Source organism: Paramormyrops kingsleyae, chromosome 4 (genome assembly GCF_048594095.1).
Source record: "Paramormyrops kingsleyae isolate MSU_618 chromosome 4, PKINGS_0.4, whole genome shotgun sequence".
In the NCBI taxonomy this organism is placed as follows: Eukaryota; Metazoa; Chordata; class Actinopteri; order Osteoglossiformes; family Mormyridae; genus Paramormyrops; species Paramormyrops kingsleyae.
The window spans coordinates 27,934,364-27,956,124 of record NC_132800.1 but is presented as its reverse complement, the minus strand read 5'-3'; the positions used below and the strand labels follow the sequence as shown (position 1 = coordinate 27,956,124).

General features: G+C 43.6%; 1 protein-coding gene across 1 annotated transcript; it reads right to left on the bottom strand.

Annotated features, from left to right (window-relative positions):
• Positions 1-4,560: 4,560 nt before the first annotated feature.
• On the bottom strand, positions 4,561-16,232 carry LOC111851391 (chorion-specific transcription factor GCMb-like). Its single transcript, XM_023826278.1, has 5 exons — positions 15,455-16,232; positions 14,866-15,118; positions 8,135-8,247; positions 7,594-7,719; positions 4,561-5,779 (listed from the first exon to the last, which is right to left on the bottom strand). Exons 1-5 carry the CDS (start codon positions 15,548-15,550, stop codon positions 4,889-4,891), a joined length of 1,479 nt encoding a protein of 492 aa, XP_023682046.1. The 5' UTR covers positions 15,551-16,232; the 3' UTR covers positions 4,561-4,888.
• Between the last annotated feature and the right edge of the window lie 5,529 nt (positions 16,233-21,761).

The following is a 21,761-nucleotide window of genomic DNA, read 5'->3' as shown; positions in this document are numbered from 1 at the left end:
TGCTTGCAGGCTGCAGCAGGCCACGCCCCTCTGCTTGCAGGCTGCAGCAGGCCACGCCCCTCTGCTTGTAGGCTGCAGCAGGCCACGCCCCTCTGCTTTCAGGCTGCAGCAGGCCACGCCCCTCTGCTTTCAGGCTGCAGCAGGCCACGCCCCTCTGTTTGCAGGCTGCAGCAGGCCACGCCCCTCTGCTTTCAGGCTGCAGCAGGCCACGCCCCTCTGCTTTCAGGCTGCAGCAGGCCACGCCCCTCTGTTTGCAGGCTGCAGCAGGCCACGCCCTCTGCTTTCAGGCTGCAGCACCATACTTTTCTCTCTCTACATGCCTCTCCCTTCTGCCTTCCTGTTTCTGTAGCTGTAAGCTGCCTGTGATCCCGTTCAGCCAGAATACTGTCACATGTAACCTTGGTGAGCAGCAAAAAAGAAAAAAAGTGATTTCACTAAACTTAGTCTCAAAACTTGTTGTGTACCTATTCTTCCATGAACAGTAGCAGAAGTCGTTTCTGGTTCAAGAGAAAAGGGTTATGTGGACTTTCTTGCTGCAGTATGCAGTTCTGTGTTTATCTTACGTTCATCTTAAGTTGCTATTACTTTTTCCTCTGTCTGAGAAAACTTGTGATTTCATATCAGCTTAAGTCACCATAGTAACGTCTAAATTCTTTTGCACAAATTCATTTCCCTTTAAAGTCCTCAGTAACCTTTGCGTGACCCAGGCCGGACTTTTGTGAAAGGGTGCAGAGATGCCACCTATCGCTACATATCCGCTTACCTCAGCGGGCCTGAAACTACCACACTGTAACCCATCCATGAAGTTTATACACTCAAACCATTATCTGTTTGTTCTAGACCATTACTTCTTATATATATATATATGTATATATATGTATATCCCTCATTCTTTCTCACTCCCCAACTGATTTATCCCCCTTAAAGCCTTATGTTGTCACCAGTGTACAATCTACAGTCTCCAGTATTATTTGATATGCCTACGATCAGCAGGCCCACTGTCTACCTAACTGTACCCATTACTATTGCTACTGCTATGATTTTTAGTTACAAACTCCATGTACAATTAAAAGATGTTTGGCAAAAATTAACTAAATATATGCACTTTCTTTGTAATGGGAAGCAAGGCGGTACCTAACATTTCCACCTGAAGACCACCCTTTCAGCGCAATCGTGTGAGGTCTAAAAAACATGAATCTCTGTGTTGGCCTAGTCTGCCGTAGCACATGCCTTCCATTAACAGACCGCTTCTTAGCTCTGCACTTTTGCTACAGTGAGACAGATTAAACTTTCAACCCGCTGCTAAAGAAAACATTGCGAACAGTTCAGGAAAACAGATGCAAGGAGCGTGAGCCCCCAGCTCGTTCTCAGCGCTTGATATCGGGCATTGTGAGCTGATTCGGGTGCGCAGGTGTTAATCTGTACCTGTACAGGAAGGCGGTCTCAGGGTCAGAGGCACTGAGAGAGGCAGAGATCACATACGCGTCACACCAGCTCAGTCCCGGCCCTGACAGGGGCAGTCGAGCGTGGCAGGCGTTTTGTTCCAAATTAAACATGATCTATTTTTTCCCAAAAGGCAAGGGGGGTTTTTTCATAGGCCTGATGGCATTATGGGGGTCACAGAAATGGAGGTCGCCTTCCACCGCTACACGGAAGCTTGATTAATTATCCGAAAGGAACTAAAATAAACATGAATGTGTTTCAGATGACAACTATATTGCAGTCTTGTTGAACAAGTTAAGCTTGCTGTTTTGTGGTTTTATTGTTTATTATTATAGTGAATAATGTGACTTGCTGTTGATTTCCTTCGGTTTCTCCTCTGTCCATGTTCACAGTCTTAATGTCCACATGGTCCATATTCACAGTGTTCATGTCCACATTGTCCATGTTCACAGTGTTCATGTCCACACTGTCCATGTCCACACTGCCCATGTCCACAGTGTTCATGTCCACACTGTCCATATTCACAGTGTTCATGTCCACACTGTCCATGTTCACAGTGTTCATGTCCACACTGTCCATGTCCACACTGTCCATGTCCACAGTGTTCATGTCCACATGGTCCATATTCACAGTGTTCATGTCCACACTGTCCATGTTCACAGTGTTCATGTCCACACTGTCCATATTCACAGTGTTCATGTCCACACTGTCAATGTCCACATTGTCCATGTCCACAGTGTTCATGTCCACAGTGTTCATGTCCACACTGTCAATGTTCACAGTGTTCATGTCCACACTGTCCATGTCCACACTGTCAATGTCCACACTGTCCATGTCCACACTGTCCATGTTCACTGTTACAATGTTTCTGACCCATCTCCCCAGGAAGCTCATTTCAGGGTCATTTCAGCATGCAGCATAATTACTCATAACAGTTCTAAACAAAGGGAGTGTACAGAAACAAGGGCTTTTTCTTTGTTATCACTAAGGGAGCCATTAATTCAGCCTTGTTTCAGTCTCTTTCAGGTGATTTACATTAGTGTTACATACCTGGAGCATTCCATAAGCTAAACATTCCATCATCTCTTGCAGTGACATCAGGCAGGGACTCACCTGTCCCTGCAACCCCCCTGGAACCATTAGAGACACCCCCCCCAGCACTCCATAGCCGAGATTCTAGAATGGGGTCATTGGGCAAAATTGAAAGCGCCTATCTGTGGACAGACGTCACTGCTGTCACCCGCGAGACAGAATGGAGGATTTAAGATATTTTAACGTTCACCTTCGTTGGTATAAATTGCTATTAGGTAAGTCACTTACACTCCTACACTCTGAGAATTGAATGCATGCCATCTGTCTAATAGATGTCTTCAGGTGCCCCTGATCTTTCATTTTCCTCTTCTGTTCAGTAGCTAAATGGGAGCCCCTGTTATTAAGCATATCTCACATATGGAAGCCCTTTGATGTGAAATAAGGGTGCAGAGATAACCATGCTCAGCCTAACACACAGCATATCTCCCTCCAACTGTTTGTAAACACATCTACCTTGAAGTTTGGTGGAAGTCATGAGGGCGAGATATGGATATAGGGGAGATGGAGGCTCAGGTGTGTCCGTGAAACAGCTACGAGATCTGAGCTGTGTTTGTAATGAAGAGAACAAAAGAGCCCCAGATTTAACATGGTCCTAATGAGTCTGTGTTTATTTTTGCACCAGGAAGAACATCAATGTTGTTCTCATGGAGACTAATTGAGATGATAGTGGAAATGAAAAATCAAGAAGTTAGCACAGCTTTTAAAAATACATTGTAACAAAATTCTTTACTTTGTCATAGAACTAGTAATTTGTAATTGTTGCCATTTCATGCTTCATTAATTCTTTCCAATTTTTTATACATCTAAAGCCTATATAATTGCCGCCACCTTTTTTGGCTTACAGTACAAATCTAAAGACAAACAGAAGCACTTTATCAAAAGCCACATTTTTCATGACAGCCCAGTCGCTACCATGTCCCCTATTATTGTGGCTGTTGCTAATACTAACTCAGTAAAAGCACAACCTCATTACAGCTGAAATGAAGCACTATTCAGATTTAAGTCACTCATAAATATCTGAGTGATAATTCCCAGGTCTGTAATCTTCTCAAGTCATGTGCTCATTGGCTCAGACCCAGACTATCTCTTTATCTATTGGCTCCTCAATTGCCTGTTTCATGGTGCTGGACAAACCTGGCTAATCTGCCAGGTCTAATTGGTCGTTTCATCTCTTTGTTTGGATGTGCTGAAGTCATGGCCGTCTGATTGAGCAATGCTGTTTTTCCCAGCCGCTTATCGCGATGCTATCGGAACAGCTCTAGCTGAACCCGGGGCAGACTGAGAGAAGCCCAACGCCATCAGACACCGCTTCACCGGCAGGCTGCTTTGTGATTCCTCACAACAATAATCCTTCTTCCCCTCATGAGTTTGCAGTTCTGGGAGGTCATAACATAGGGGCTGTATGATCTCAGCAGCAGAGTGAACACCTGCATGTGCTTGGCCGTTTCTTCGGCTGCTGAGATGCCCTCCACGTCACTGCACCACACTTCACGTCCTCTAGACGTGACTGTAGGGATTATGGAGAAACGGTGCCAGTTTTTAAGGGGCTCGACGACCAAAGTGAAAGTCATCTCCAAGCAGATGAGGAAGCCTAAATGCATGGATGGTATGGAAGAGATCCCTGGGTCAAACTCATGCCCGTCTGTCGTGTCACGCACTGGGACAGCGGCACCATGTCAGTCGTCCGCACGTTTCTTAGCCGGTCGGCTTCTCAGGATGGCAGCATGATGGGAGTCACACCCAGAGGGAACTGGGTGTTTCTGGAAGCCCCGCTTACATGATCCTCTCTCACCAAAATAAGCGAGATACTCTTATGGCCTGTACTCTGAATGAGTGGGAGGGGTGGTGACCCCCCCCCCCCCCGGACCCAGTGGTGCAGAAAGACGCTACATACATAATATATTAATGAGTATATTGTCAGTACAAGTATTTCTTGACTTCCACGGAAATTCACTGAAATGGAGAATTTTCATGTTTTTTTTCTCCTTAAAATACCTTATATTTTAAATAACGCACCCCAGGGAATTATTGACATCACAATATTTATTTTGTGCTTTATGCTCGTATAAAACAAAACACTGAAATAGTCATCAAGTGTCCTTGTCTTCAGTATTGCCACATGTGAAATATCATACATGTTAACATTCGTTAACACCAGTCGTACATGGCTCCACCGCATGTGATCGCATTTTTCTCCTCACAGTCCAGTAGTATAAATAGTAGCAGTAATTTTCACATTATGTATTGACTTTCAAACAGTTCAGCAGTCTTTCCCGTGCAGGAACACATGTACAAACGCATTTAAGGAAATTCCTTTGGCAAAAAGAAAGCCGTAACCTTTTTCTATCGCTCCCTAGTATTCGCCATTATCGTACCTGGGGTGGCCTATCCGCTCAGGGTAGCTACTCGATGTGTAGCTTCCATATCGGTAAAAGTCAAAAGGCTCGGCCCTCTCCTTGGAGGACATGGCCTCCTGCTGGTAGGCCAGTGCTGACTTGATGACTCCTGAGTCCTCTGGCGCCTTCAACTCAGAGTAAGGGTTGGGGGAGCTGCCATCCAGCAGCGTGCCGGAGTTGGCCAGGTTCTTGACGTCATAGAGACCCGGCACGTACTCCTTGACCACGGAGGGCTTGCAGGGCTGATACGACACCTTGGTAGTGGTGGTGATGATGGTCTGCAGGGCTGGGGTGGTGGCTGCAGCGGGGGTGGGGGCACCGTATCGGCAGGGGAACTCGCCATTATAGTAGGGGTGGCCAGTGCTAGCAGGCAGCTGTCCATAGTCACCCCGGTCTGCGTAGGCCCCTTTGCCCAGGATCTGCTTCCAGCCTGGGTGTTTGGCTGAGGCCTCGTAGCCACGTTCATGAGTGGTGGAGGGGCTGGGGCCACGTGGGGCTCCAGCCACGCCCATGCCCGTGCACACACGCCCCGGGTCGGCCTCTTGCTGAGTGCCGCCCGCATCCTTGTAGAGTGTGGCATAGGAGCCCGCACCCAGGTACCCAGGCACGGCGAACTCGTAGGTCGGGTGTGCCACGTAGAGCCGATGGTTGGCCGTCTTCTGCAGCTGGGAGGTGGCCTCCCCTCCGGAGGGTGCTGTGTCGTAGGGGAACTTGTACGGTTCAGGAGCCTGGAAGGAGGAGTAGTGCTGTGGCTGGAGGAGGCCGAAGCGCTCGGTGCCGTCCACACAGGACAGTGGGTGCAGGCCGGCGAACGGGCCGCCAGGCTCCTGGTACATGGCCCTGCCAGGCTGTGGGAGAGGCATATTCCCATCATGCACTGCATTACACCCGGTCAGGGGTAGAATCTCAATACCAAGAACACAAAAACCATACTTGTGGTCTTGGCAAGACTGATCTTGCTAACTTGCCTTCGAAGAATAAACTTGGGGCACAATGAATCATGGGATTGGTCTCGTTTGGCAAGGATGCAACAATGCAACCGATGTATCCTTGATATTTGGGGTGGAGCAAGACCAGCACCCAGGGATTTTTACCATCCTCGTGTACTTGTGTCCATAGTATTGGAACTGGTCTTCAGCAATGGACGATGATGTAAAACGGGTACATGAGAACACAAGCATTGTCAAGTACGCATATTGAGATTCAGCCAGGCTCACGCTGCCAAGCACATTCCCATCATGCACTGCACTACAGCACTCCTGATGCCAAGCAGATTCCCATCATGAACTGCACTGCAGCACTCCTGATGCCAAGCACATTCCCATCATGCACTGCACTACAGCACTCCTGATGCCAAGCAGATTCCCATCATGCACTGCACTACTCCTGATGCCAAGCAGATTCCCATCATGCACTTTACTGCACTACTCCTGATGCCAAGCACATTCCCATCATGCACTGCACTACAGCACTCCTGATGCCAAGCAGATTCCCATCATGCACTGTACTGCACTACTCCTGATGCCAAGCACATTCCCATCATGGACTGCACTACATCACTCCTGATGCCAAGCAGATTCCCATCATGCACTGCACTACTCCTGATGCCTAGCAGATTCCCATCATGCACTGTACTGGAGCACTCCTGATGCCTAGCAGATTCCCATCATGCACTGTACTGCAGCACTCCTGATGCCTAGCAGATTCCCATCATGCACTGTACTGCAGCACTCCTGATGCCTAGCAGATTCCCATCATGCACTGTACTGCAGCACTCCTGATGCCTAGCAGATTCCCATCATGCACTGTACTGCAGCACTCCTGATGCCTAGCAGATTCCCATCATGCACTGTACTGGAGCACTCCTGATGCCTAGCAGATTCCCATCATGAACTGCACTGCAGCACTCCTGATGCCTAGCAGATTCCCATCATGCACTGCACTGCAGCACTCCTGATGCCTAGCAGATTCCCATCATGCACTGCACTACAGCACTCCTGATGCCTAGCAGATTCCCATCATGCACTGCACTGCAGCACTCCTGATGCCTAGCAGATTCCCATCATGCACTGTACTGGAGCACTCCTGATGCCTAGCAGATTCCCATCATGCACTGTACTGCAGCACTCCTGATGCCTAGCAGATTCCCATCATGCACTGTACTGCAGCACACCTGATGCCTAGCAGATTCCCATCATGCACTGTACTGCAGCACTCCTGATGCCTAGCAGATTCCCATCATGCACTGTACTGGAGCACTCCTGATGCCTAGCAGATTCCCATCATGCACTGTACTGCAGCACTCCTGATGCCTAGCAGATTCCCATCATGCACTGTACTGGAGCACTCCTGATGCCTAGCAGATTCCCATCATGCACTGTACTGCAGCACTCCTGATGCCTAGCAGATTCCCATCATGCACTGTACTGGAGCACTCCTGATGCCTAGCAGATTCCCATCATGCACTGTACTGCAGCACTCCTGATGCCTAGCAGATTCCCATCATGCACTGTACTGGAGCACTCCTGATGCCTAGCAGATTCCCATCATGCACTGTACTGCAGCACACCTGATACCAAGCAGATTGCTCTTAAGGCTAATCTCTAATTCTGATGTTAAAATGCTGTCAGATGCTGGCATTTGACCCCTTAGAATTTCTTACCTCTGAGTCCACAGGTCTCCTCTTGTGGGCAAAGTGTGGAGAGGACATCCTTCTCTTTACTGCGCTCCTCCTGGCCTCTGTTTCTGATTTGCTCTCTGGCCTGGGGTGGTCATGAACTCCTTTGGCCTGCAGACATGAGCTCCGTTACAGTAATTCCATAGGCATGGTACAGTATGTTGAGTGTTTGCTGGATATTACAGTTGTGAGCTGAAGAACATGACTGGCAGAGATCGTTCACTCTTGTCCTTTGTGCCAACAGCACGCCCAGGAACGAGTCCAAGCCCCAAACCATTATCTAAATGCCTTGTTCTGTTTTTTCATTCTGTTTACTTAGACAAATGAGTCTACCTCAAATATGCACTGGTTACTGTTGGAGGTGTGTGTGTGTGTGTGTCTGTGTGTGTGTGTGTTTTAGCTGTTGCCCAAATATAGCTGACTTTTCATGTCGTCTTGGTCATGACCACAAGCATGGCTCCAGGCGGTAGGGGGGCGCGGGGGGGGTGGCATGGGTCAACATGACATGCTGCGTTGGCGTCCATACCTGGAAAAATATGGCTTTTCCTTCAAGCCTCCAGAAGTTGGTGACGGGGTATCCGCTGTGCCCGCGGCATGGCATCAGCTCCAGGGTCGAGTTACAGCTTGGGCAAAGTTTCTCTGGAAGGCAAAAGCAAGGCAGCACCATCAGCTGCCAGCTTCTACACGTGGAGATCAATCAACGGCTGGCGCCACTGGGGGGGAGGGGGGGCAGGCTTAGGGTAGGGTCTTCTTCATAGTTAATCTCAGTATGGCTTAGAGGGTTTGGACCCTGTGCCTGTGCTCAGAAGGTTGCTGGTTCAAATCCCGTTATTTCACTGTTGGGCCCTTGAGCAAGGCACTTAACTGCTGCAGGAGTGTCAGCCTGATAATAACAACCTGGAAGGCATCACATGTTATGGGCAGATGAAGCCTAACCATACAGCCTTACACAGCTAGACAGCAAGGTCCAGACAGAGAGCAAACCAACAAACTACCCACAACAACATACACCATAGGGACAAAAGTGCTGGGACACTGGGCACCTACAGGAACATCCCAATCAAAATCCATAGGTATCAATATGGAGCTGACCCCGCCTTTGCAGCTACAACAGCTGCCACTCTTCTGGAAAGGCTTTCCGCAAGAATTTGGGGTGTGTTTGTGGGGATTTTTGCCCATTGATCCAGAAGAGCATTTGTGAGGTCAGGCACTGAAGTTGGACGTGAAGGCTTGGCTCGATGGGGTTGAGGTCAGGACATTGTGTGGGCCAGCTGAGTTCTTCCACACTAAACTCACCCAACCATGTCTCTATGGACGTTGCTTTGGGGCACAGTCATGCTGGAACAGATAAGGGCCTTCCCCAAACTGTTCCCACACAGTTGGAAGCATAATACAGTCCAAAATGCTGAAGCATTAAGAGATCCTTTCACTGGAACTATGGGACCTAGCTCACCCCTTGAAAAGCACCACCACACCATAATCCCCCCTCTACCACACATTTGCTTGCTGTCTTATTCCCTGTTTCGCTGCAGTGCACAGATTGCTGAAAACAGCTTCACACATCACTCCCTGGGCAGTGCTTGCTGTCTTATTCCCTGTTTTGCTGCAGTGTGCATTGATGCAGCTGCTCTACACATCACTATACGGGCAGTGCTCACTGACTTATTCCCCGTTAAGCTGCAGTGTACAGATTTCTATGAAACTGTTGCTTGAAACATCACTCCCTGGATCTTATTCTCTGTTTAGCTGCAGTATATAGATTGCTGTGATCATGGGCGTAAATCCTGGGGGGGACGGAGGGGACATGTCCCCCCCTATCCAAGGGTTGTTTTTTTTATATATATATATATATATTTATTTTATTTTTTTAAATCGCACTATCTATTGTGAAAAATATATGTATGTATATCTAAAATAATTCTGTAAGTAGAAAAAAAAACGCAAAAAATGCATTTAGAAACAGCTAAGTTCCCCCTCCCCTTCCTCACAGTGGTTTGGCCAACTGCCTGCTTTCCCAGTTCATCTCACCTACTCTACACACACGGATCAGGTGTGTGGCTGCGGGTCAATTAATGTTGAACCCCAGTAAGTATAGGGTATTTTATCCACTTTAAATAAAGCGATTCTCTTTAATGTAGTTGATGCAGACTCATTCATAAATTAGTTGCGGCAAAAATGCTGATTACCGATGTAATTTTCCATGAATCTGCTATATTAGCGATTAAAATATTACTTATCTAGTTAACGTTAGCTTGTTTACAATAGCTTGTTGCATAGTGCACTGCAACTAACACGCCAAAGCCGTTTCCCATGCATTGTTTTATTTGTGACGACTTGGCATAATGTTAACTTAACATTAACGGCCACAATTAGCATATTGTTTAGCTGTGCATTTACTAAATGAGCACTGTGCTACGTCCGAACTGACCCCACTGTATTTTTTTGTATAATCAGTTTCTATTATGCATTTAAACAGTCATGTTTAAATTTTATTGTATGTTGATGGCTTGACTGTAAACAACATAACAAACAATGCAATAAATAGTTTTGAAGAAAAATCTGCTTTGTCATTGAACCTGAGAAAACCTTTGAAAATAACCATAATGACGCAGTCTCCATGCTACAATGATAATGATAGAAGCAAAGTTTTTCATTGTGGGGACATATCTTCATAAGTACAATTTGACTGTATTATTTGTGTCCCCTTCAAAAATTGCTCATGAGAAATTTTATATTTATTGTCCCCCCCTACTGTTAAATGAAATTTACGCCCATGGCTGTGATTCAGTTGCTATACATATCACTCGCTGGGCAGCGTTCACTGTGTTATTCCCCATTTTGCTGCAGTGCACACATTACTGATACAACTGCTTTACACATCACTCCCACTTCTGTTTCAGTGGTTTTCGTCTAGCTCAGTGCTTATTTGCATACTTCTGTAGTTTTCTATTGATGGTGCTATAAAAAGCTCAACCTAGTGATACATTGCTTTTCCCAACTAAATAAACAAAAGCAGCCCTTCTTTTCAACTGCAAATTTTCTTGTTTTAAAATTAACAGTCACTTTATTTTGGGAAGCAAAAACCTCAAGGAAGATAAGTCATGTAAGTTGTATTGCAGCAGTCCAAAGCATTTAATGTGCACCTGGTGATGGGTCTTGTCTGCAGAGGTAAAACGTGGGCCGTACAGGTGTATTCCTGCCTTTAGAGTGAGCACTTCAGTTCAAAGTGAATATCACTGCTCTCAGTCAGGCTACTACAGCACCACTTACAGGAATTTAGCCGGGTGACATTTTGACCATGTAAAGAGCCATAAATTGCAGCCGATTACATCACATTCCCATCATCCCAGGCAAGGGCTGGAATGGGGAAAAACTTCATGATCCTCAGAGCGTGGCGGCAGTGTTCTTTCCGGAAGTTATGCAGGTACATTACAAACACAACGGGTATGTAGAGTTAAAAAGGACCCCCGCCCCTGCATAGCCCCCCCATATCGCTCTCCAATTTTATGCATTAAGATTCATACTTCTGCAATGTTAAAGTCAAGTCATTCCGCCCTCCCTACCCCTAACTTCTCTGGAGACCCTCACCTAGCATGAATAGGGGGTCCCTAAGGGGGCCATTTGAACTATTTTTTGGAGCCAAAAGAAATATGTGAGGGGATGAAAACTGATGGAATATCAATAATATACTCATCAAAGCATGGGGTGCCAGTAGTAACACTGATGGGGCGGGGGGGGGGGGGGGGGGAGTGCTGTCAGTAAAATTGCCCAATAGGGGGAGGGGGTATGACGCCAAAGGATCAACCGGCCAAATTTATTATAGATTGCAATATCTTAATCGGAATTGTTATATGAATGGCTTGTAGTGGACAGTTGATCTATGTGTTTTGTTACTGTTTGCCCCTCCGCCCCCTTGCAAATTCTGCCCCTGCCCTAAGCCTAAGCCTAAACCTAAGCCTAAACCTAAGCCTAAGCCTAACCTGAAGGAGGTGAATATTACAGTTATGACTTTCGGACTGTATGCCCGGTGACAACCTAAGTATCATTTATTCCTTTTTTTCATGAGGTATATTGATGGGGTATATGCAAGGGGTATATTCATGGAGTATATTGATGGGGTATATTCATAGGGTATATTGATGGGGTATATGCAAGGGGTATATTCATAAGGTATATGCAAGGGGTCAATTCATGAGGTATATGCAAGGGGTACATTCACGGGATACATTGCCTATCATGGCAGAGTATTCTGTGCACATTTGTCCAATTTTCCATCATGTACGGCTTGCAGTTTACCACACCCCTATAAACGCATCTATAACAGAAAAGCTGTAGCTATCAACCAGGTTACTGATTGGCGATGCATGCAGAGTCAGCCAGTGCTTTCGGGCCGTGGAGCCGTTCAGGCACAGAAATGTATGCACTTTTAATGAATGTGCCCCTTTGATTCAGAAGCAGAACTGACTGACTACTAACTGACACTCTCCCCCGAACTGACTTGCCGTTTTAACTACTTAATCGTACTGGAGAAGTTCAGTTTCACTAGTACAAGAAGATGAGTTTCTCTTGAAAATTGCACAGACAAAACTCCCAGTGTCTTTAATTTGCAGGCCACAGCAGCCAAACTAAAAACATGCATGCTTGAGTGTGTTTTGTGCAGTATGGGTCATACTGGAGCACCGTCATTTCAGTCAGTGTGCCATTTCACTGCTGAAAACATGTAAAAGCATTTATATTTAACAGCACCTAAATTTGTTGTTGAAAAGGTATATTTATATGAGTTCACAGTCAACAAATAATGAGCAATTCAATGTACTTATAGTTTATCTCATGTAGATCTGCATCCTGTTAATTATGAAAATCATTTCGATTTCTCTATCGGTATTTTGTATCTTTCTAATGTGTAGGTTCTTCCAGAATTTTTAACACAAGCAAAAACTCCCGACTAGATGTTGTACATGAACTTTACTGAAGCACTTTTCATAAAGTACATTTCTGAGGGACACTTCTCAGTAGTTAAAAGGCAGCTTACTGGCTTTTGAAACTGTGTATTTTCTAGTCACAGACACACTTCCTAAAGCACAGCAATATAATCATGCTTCCCGTTTGTCTACCGCCTTTCAGATCCAGTTATAGCTGACACCCCTAGCATTCAACGCAGGGTCTCTCTTACTGAAATGATTCCTCTGATCTTCAGATCCAGTTATAGCTGACACCCCTAGCATTCAAGGCAGGGTCTCTCTTACTGAACTGATTCCTCTGATCTTCAGATCCAGTTATAGCTGACACCCCTAGCATTCAACGCAGGGTCTCTCTTACTGAAATGATTCCTCTGATCTTCAGATCCAGTTATAGCTGACACCCCTAGCATTCAACGCAGGGTCTCTCTTACTGAAATGATTCCTCTGATCTTCAGATCCAGTTATAGCTGACACCCCTAGCATTCAACGCAGGGTCTCTCTTACTGAACTGATTCCTCTGATCTTCAGATCCAGTTATAGCTGACACCCCTAGCATTCAACGCAGGGTCTCTCTTACTGAAATGATTCCTCTGATCTTCAGATCCAGTTATAGCTGACACCCCTAGCATTCAACGCAGGGTCTCTCTTACTGAACTGATTCCTCTGATCTTCAGATCCAGTTATAGCTGACACCCCTAGCATTCAACGCAGGGTCTCTCTTACTGAAATGATTCCTCTGATCTTCAGATCCAGTTATAGCTGACACCCCTAGCATTCAACGCAGGGTCTCTCTTACTGACTCAACAAAAATTAATCTCTTAAAGACACAAGCGAAATTTTTCAACCACAGCTAGTCGTCTTGGCTCCTGACCTCCACCAGGTGGGATCAAATCCCAGGGAATGGAAATAAGTTATTATAATATTATAGATAGTGACATATTAATATTATGATATTATTATAATAAATTATAACCATACCCTCTGGGGGATGGTGTGTGGCTCAGTGATCTAAGCATTTGTGCCTGCAATCAGAAGGTCACTGGTTCAAAGCCCAGCCTCAGCATATCCTTGAACAAGGCCCTTAGCCCTTACCTCCCTGTGTGCCACAACAGGTGACTACCCTTCACAGCCAGTTTGCACTCACTTAGTTGGGGGAGGCATAGAGAGAATTTCCCCACAGGGATTAATAAAGCATTTATTATTAATATTGTACATCAATTTGGATGAAAGTGTCACATGTCTTTGTGTGATATTCGTTAACCAAAACCTAAACTTACACTCACTTGGATGTTTCCTATGTAAGCAGATTTTAATTTTAAAATTGGAGACTCTGTTTCACTAACCACTGACCACGGCCATTGCAAGACTATAATCACGTGCAAAATACAAGCTTCCTACAGCAATTTTTAGGTGAATTCATGCCTTTTGAGAAGTTTTGGTGAACATAACCATATATACTTTCAGCTCCCTGCCCACCACCAACCACCCATCTCAGTCCAGCAGCCAAACTCCCTGCTGTTGCTGTCCAGTAATTCATGGTGATGTGATTTGGAGGTGAAGCAGACTACGTGCTGATCAGCAGAAGACTTTAACATGAGCTGTCAAACAAACAATGCTTCATTCACACCCTTCTTCCTCGTAAGTACGTCCACTTATTGCACCATACTAAGTTGACTTTGCCACTGTCCTATTTGTTTTAAGTTGATCTAAATAGGGGGAAAAAATCATAGATTGTATTGCTTAATATACACCACTTGAAATTAAGCACTTCAGAAACACTGAACTAAACTGGATGTATGTACTATGTGTGTGTATATATACATAGTCCTATATGTGTTTGTATGTCTGTATACATGTACGTGTATGTGCATATACAAACATATATATATATATATATATATATGTGTGTGTGTGTGTGTGTGTGTGTGTGTGTGTAATCCTCCCATTACACTCATGTGCACAAAGAAGGCACAGCGTCCTGTTTTAGTATATTAGTAGCAGTCAGGGGCGTTGCTAGAGATTTTGGGCCCCATGAAAGCATATCATATTAGGCCCCCCAGTCCAAACCAATCCAGTTATTTTCCTAATTTTTTAGGGCCCCTGTCGCTCAGGGGCCCTTGGAATCGTCCTAGCTTTCCTCCCCCTTACGGCGTCCCTGGTAGCAGTGATGATACTCGTTTGGTAATTTAATCTAAAAAATACTAGGCCTACCTCCTCTACTTCTATGGACCAGCGGTGTGCTTGGAAATATTATTACAAAATATTATTAAAGGATGGAAGGAGTGCCGTGACTGACTTTGCTGTTTCTGCCGAGCCTTGTCGCAGATGGCCGGCCGCAGCTGCAGCTTGGTGCCGTCCGGCAGCGTGCAGCCGCGGCTGCAGACCACCACCCCGAGGCAGGACTTCTTCAGGATCTGGCAGTTGTGGTTGTTGGTGTTGCGCATGGCCCAGCCGCTCAGGTGCCGCTGCGCGTTCTTGTCCTCGCTGCCGTAGATGTACCGCACGTAGCCGTCTGTCCATTCTTGGAAAGCGTCGTACTGTTTAACGTCCTGTGCCAAAGCCAGACAGGTCCGCTATTACACAGGCACACAATGAAAGTACGACGTCCTCCTGTCTTCTATTCATTTAATATATTAACTCAGGTATGGCTGTGGGTTAGTTAAATTAATGGTACCTGAGGAAAACCGTGTGTGAACAGGAACGAGGATAATTCATATGTTTAACCGCAGACGAATTCTTAAAATACGTGCCCTGCAAGTATGATACATTGTTATAACATTGAAACTGAAACCTTGAAAAGTTTTAAAAGTTTTTTTAAAATGAGTAGAGTAGGGATGACGTATGGAAAGCCTAGTTTTAAATACCGAAATATGGCTGGGACTCACCTGCGGTAATTTGGGGTCGTTTATATCCCACGTTAACTTCATGCCAAAGGAGCACACACAGTCGGAGTCGTCAAAATGCTCTGATGTCTTTGACATTTCAGATTAAAAGTATTTCAGCGCGATATTTCAGTGTTATAGTCTTTGCTGTATAATCAGTCAGCCAGGCATTTAGACACCTGTTAGCGCAAATGGAGCTCGATGAATAAATCAAGATGAAAGAAAAAAAATGTTTAAAGCCTCGGTGAAAAGTTTGTTTTGTAGTTCAGCAGTAAATCCCACACATTTTTGAAGAAACGCCGTCCCCCGTATTCATCATCGCCTCTTCCTACGCGTTCACAGGTAATCCACGTTTGAGCGAAGGCTGGGTCTGTATGTGTATGATAGGTTTTGAGGTGTGTCGTGTTTATGTAGGAGGAGGCAGGACATCAGTTCCACTGAAGGTCAACGCCGTACGATTCTTCTGATCCATAACACTGACATCAACTAACAGCATTCCCTTATTCATAACTGCGAGATCTCTTTCTCAGGCTAAGAGTATAAATTTAAAAAACGACAAATGCCATAATATAAGCCTATATACGTAACCATATACGGATATTCAGTGTACAGTCATATAAAATATCCCCCCATCCCCCGCAGATGAAATCATTCTAGACTTTTTTCCATTTTCATGTCCGACAGGTGCTATTAGGGCCAACTGGCACGACGATGATATTCGTGTTTTTCTCCTCGGCAGTCAGCAAAATATCTGCGCACGTCAGGGCCCCAGTAAAGCCGCTACGCCCGACAGTTAGCGAACTGGAACTGCCGTCTTCAAAAGGACACACGAATTTAAGGTCAATATTTGTTATATGTAAACGGAAAGTCGCCTTCTGGGAGCTTTTGGATGGAAAACAACTGATTGATACCAAAATAAACACACCATTAAACCCAGAATAAAAACATTGCAAGTTTGACAATAAACAAAAGCAAAACTCAAATTTAAACATTTCTATTTAAACATGCAAGCTCTTAATATTTTATTATTAGTCTATATTAATCGTTTTATTATTTAGACATAATTTTAGCCGTTTCCTACATACAATTACATGGACACCAGACGAAAAACTGTCAGCGATTATGAGCTTCGCGTCTTTATAATTACCATAGTTCACCAGAAGAATTATTCTTAATTATTAAACAACAATATCCATACAAGCAAGGAAACAAACACAAGCCAGTTTGGGGGACTGGCAAAGGCGCTGGGCAGCGGAAGGGTGAAAAATACGCTGCGATTATGGTAATTACGAGTGAATTAGTCAACTGCGGTCTAGGAGCGCCTTTTTAAGACGCCGCAGAAGGAAATCCGTATTTTCAATTTCAAGAGGTGGATAAAATTAAAAACTAAATACTTTTAAAATTACCTCTTAATAATACAGCAGCAATAGGGGACGGTGGTGGTCAATTTAGTCAAGGTAGCAATTGCTTGCTAGATGAAGCTATACTAAAATGATGTGATACACATTGTTCTTAATACCCATTTTACAACAGCCCAAGACACTGAATTCTCGGGACTCGCAACATTTCCAACAATACTTTTAAGTACTTTGAATTTTTATAGTTTCAGTGAAAATATTTTTTGCTTACTTCAACCAATTATATTTTACATTAATTCCTTCAAATCAGATGAAATTTAATACACAGATATAAACATATATTATCGGTCTCTTTAATAATATATTATAACTTATGTCCTATATATATATATATATATATATATATAACAATGGTAATCATTATTTTTCTCACGTTGAATTCAATTTTACTCTTTCTTACAAAAACTTTTTTGAAATAAACTATAATTTCGACACGTGTGACAAATTTCAGTCATACTGTAAAACAAATAAATATGAAACTTATTAAGAAGTATAACACCACAGCAAAGACGTTTTTATTTGACGATTTTGAGCTCACTGAAAGTACCCCAAGCAGAAGATTTTTTAAATACTTAAGAAAGTAATTTCGATAAATAATAGGAATGAATAAATACATTTTAATCATCCCCAGACTTGTTACACTACTGAAAAAGCTGGTGTGATTACAGTTGTATTACAAAGTTACCTAAAATAAACCAAAAACGTATTGGATGTTGTTCCGCAATTATTAATTGGCAAATCAGTTTCTATATATGCATAAAAGTGTGTAACAATTTCGTAGCAAATATTAAGTATACATTTCGCAAAAAGAAATTAGTTAAAAATATATTTCAGAAAATAAAACGTTAATGAAAATGTTCTGATTGATTTTCGCTAACCCTGAAAAAATGAAAGTCGAAATAATTTCAGTTCTCTGGTATAGGTAGGCCTATTACTATTTAAGTGCAACTTGCCCAAATACAAACTGTCTTACTATTTCGAAAAATATTCATTAAAACAAATCAAATGTTGCATTTGTTATTTTCTCCTTATTTCTCCATATTTACCCCATTATAATATCTTTAAATGCATGTGCTTTTGTTTCAATGTGTGTGTGTGTGCATATATATATAAATCGTTTTTGTCCGTTTTCGTTCATTCAAAATAATGGTGAATTGGTAAAGCAAACTATGCCCCGAAATATTGAAAATCAATTTAAAACAGAAGTTACTCATACAAAGATTCATTGTATATTTTTGTCATGACACGCAAAGGAGCGGCTCAGGGTGAAAGCCGAGCATATTCTGCTTCTTCTCTTCCTCATAAGGCGGCTGGAAAGCGGCGTGTCCCGTGCCTGCAGTTCTATGGGCTGCTGTCTACATAGTCTTTGTCCTTAAAATCACACCTTCATTCGGCAGAGCTGAAGAATAAAAAAGCAGAGATAACTCTCCGTGATGTCATCCCAAGACTTGTAGGTAGGGTTATCCCTCAGTAACTCAACCTTCCGGTGATTCAGCTCCATTTTCCCTAAATAAATCACATTTGCTCAACGGTCGTAAAAAGGTAGCATTATAATACGATGGCGCCCCCTGGTGTTACACAAAATCTAAATCAATATTAAATTATCATATCACAGTATTACGAAAAGGAAATCATGATCAAGTAATGATCGCTGTGTCCTACATTAAACTGAACCATATATTCACGGATCGACAGATTCAGGATTATAGTTTATGTCTTCGTGTATGAAGGTACCAGGTAGCCTTCAATAAAATAGCATGCGTATTTATAATTCCTGGGAATAAAGATCTGGTGCGTTATTAGTCCGTTTTCTTGTTTACGCTGTCTCACCTACAATGAGTCTTCTAATAAAGAGGAGCTTTCATATTTTTCTGCGCCAAACAAATTGGCCTACCACTCCACACCAAAGTGACTGCCGTGGATTGTGTTCCAAGTAAGTTTATTATGCCACCACTGTACGTTTTTGTTAAAGGGTATCTACATTAACATTCAAATTGTTTTCCGTTTCTGGTGATGCATCACCAATGGACCGTAGTGCAGTTGAAATTAATGTGCAACAGTTACAACTCACAGTGGATAAATACGCCACTTTCTAGCAGTAATCTGAGAAAGCAGCTGATTGCCGCCCTGGCGCCAACATTTCCCTGATCTCCTATCTTGCTCAAGCGCGGTGTTAAGTTGGGACACGACACGAAGAAACAGACACATGCTATCGAGCATGAAATGTGGAGTTTCTCATAGGAATCTGTCAGTTGTGATTACCTGAGGAATCATACAAAGAGTGGCAGATGCACAGGCTAATGTCACATCATCGTATGAAAGTGTCCAGGGTATTTTATGGAAGTGGGACCTTTAGCCCCCTTCTACTTCTCAAAATCTCTTCTACGTCCAACAAACTTTACGCGATAAAAAAAAATGACCTATTAAAATATCCTAGGACACGTCGACGTTGGCGCCCTCTAGTGAGATGTATGGTAGCGGTGCAACACATTTCTGGATGTAGAAAAAGCATCTTCAGTGTCCTTGTTGCAAATCGAGCAACGCACATGTAGTCATATTTATTTAGCTTTGACAAGACAGTCAAAACTCCAGACATCTGACCTACCTCTTGCACTACACGGCATATCAGCTTCGACTTACACCCTGAAGAGCAGCTTGAAACAGGATTCATATAAAAAAGATTGTGACTATGCGAGGTGAATTACCAAAATCCTTGCAATTTGTGAATAGCTACAATCTTAAACTTTTTAATAGCATGATCTGAATTGTCATATTGTTTAGCAAGGCAGACTGACACCAAAAACCAGCCCCAGAGGAATTTGCTGTTAAGCGACTCCCTTTGGTACATTTTGCAACCGACCAGGGGGCAAACTATTAAGATATTGCTAGAACTTCCTGATGGCCTGTATGAGCTTGCTTTCTGCTTTTCCAAGAATTCCATCATGGTGACTATTTTATGACATACGCAGCATTGGTTGGTCAAAATAGATTTTTGTTTGGTTGCTGTTTCTATTTTGGGCTTAGATTATTAAACACAAAAAAACTTCCTAAAATTTTGTTACACGGCAGATACCTGAAAGTGGCACTGCACCTAAAGATCATAAAATCAATGTGTTTATATGAACCCTTGGGACTTTTTAAAGGTGTTTTTAGATATATAAGGAGAGATGGCACTATAAATCTTTTGGTTCTTTTTTTTTCCTCATGTAAAACCAATAAAAATAACCCTCTGCCTTTCCTGCACCTAACCCTCTGCCTTTCCTGAACCTAACCCTAACCCTCTGCCTTTCCTGTACCTAACCCTAACCCTCTGCCTTTCCTGTACCTAACCCTCTGCCTTTCCTGAACCTAACTCTAACTCTCTGCCTTTCCTGAACCTAACCCTAACCCTCTGCCTTTCCTGAACCTAACCCTAACCCTCTGCCTTTCCTGAACCTAACCCTAACCCTCTGCCTTTCCTGCACCTAACTCTAATCCTCTGCCTTTCCTGAACCTAACCCTAACCCTCTGCCTTTCCTGCACCTAACTCTAACCCTCTGCCTTTCCTGAACCTAACTCTAACTCTCTGCCTTTCCTGAACCTAACCCTAACCCTCTGCCTTTCCTGTACCTAACCCTAACCCTCTGCCTTTCCTGAACCTAACCCTAACCCTCTGCCTTTCCTGAACCTAACCCTAACCCTCTGCCTTTCCTGCACCTAACTCTAACCCTCTGCCTTTCCTGAACCTAACTCTAACTCTCTGCCTTTCCTGAACCTAACCCTAACCCTCTGCCTTTCCTGAACCTAACCCTAACCCTCTGCCTTTCCTGCACTTAACTCTAACCCTCTGCCTTTCCTGAACCTAACCTTCTGCCTTTCCTGAACCTAACTCTAACCCTCTGCCTTTCCTGAACCTAACCCTAACCCTCTGCCTTTCCTGAACCTAACCCTAACCCTCTGCCTTTCCTGTACCTTTACAGAAGCTAAATATAGCACAGTATTACAACATCACACTAACAAATTTATATTGCCTGCCAGGTTTGCATATTTTGTCCACACACATTGCCATGTCTTAAACTGAGAACTCATAAAGTTAGATAACTGCTGATGAAACTGAGAGGTGGTCATGTAATCAAGATTAACCCTGAGTTCATCTCAAAGGCAAGCTGTATTCACACATTTCACTTGTTACTGCCTCTACTTTGGATTCCCTGGCCACACCACTGTTCTCACACAAGTTCAACATCATTAAGTCTTGTAATATGTAAATTAATGTAATATCACTGTAAACTATGATTCACGTAAGTTTGGTCAGTAAGTATCTACAACGTTTGCCTGTATCTCCTATCTGAAGTTATATTCAGCGATCGAGAGTTTTCTTATCATTTTAATGGTCAACAGTGATTGCCTGCTAGCTTTGAATGGAAACTTGATTTTGTTACATTTTAAGATAATTCCGCAAAGCTGCAGGCAGCTGTAAGCCTTTGCTGTCTTCACTCTCTTTCCCGAGTTGCTAGGTGTGATGACTGCGACATACAAAAAGAAACAGTACAGGACTTTGCTGTGTAAGCAGCCTTATCTCCATGCATACAAAGGTTAATTTCAATAAATATGATTTATATAACCTGTCGACTCGCTTAACAACCATTCTACCCCAGCTCACCCTTATATATAGATTACATATACAAGGTATCTATAAAAAGGACATAAGGTACACACTATAAATGATGTGATGCTTGTTTTGTAATGTAAGTATGGACATATGATAGATATTGTGTTGGTATTAAATATTTATTATCATATTGTGGATATTGATAGGCCAGAGGAGAGACATTGAGTGTGTAAGGATTGAAGCACACCTGCTCCATTAAACAAGGCGGAAATGAGGCCACCGACCGTGTCCCCATGTCCCC

Bases quoted from the DNA above. Each gene is read 5' to 3' on its own strand.
- LOC111851391 (XM_023826278.1), bottom strand. From the start codon at position 15,550: ATGTCAAAGACATCAGAGCATTTTGACGACTCCGACTGTGTGTGCTCC. The intron at 15,119-15,454 runs GTGAGTCCCAGC...GCTTTGGCACAG, and splicing joins ACGACCCCAAATTACCGCAG to GACGTTAAACAGTACGACGC. The intron at 8,248-14,865 runs GTCAGTCACGGC...TTTGCCTTCCAG, and splicing joins GGCTCGGCAGAAACAGCAAA to AGAAACTTTGCCCAAGCTGT.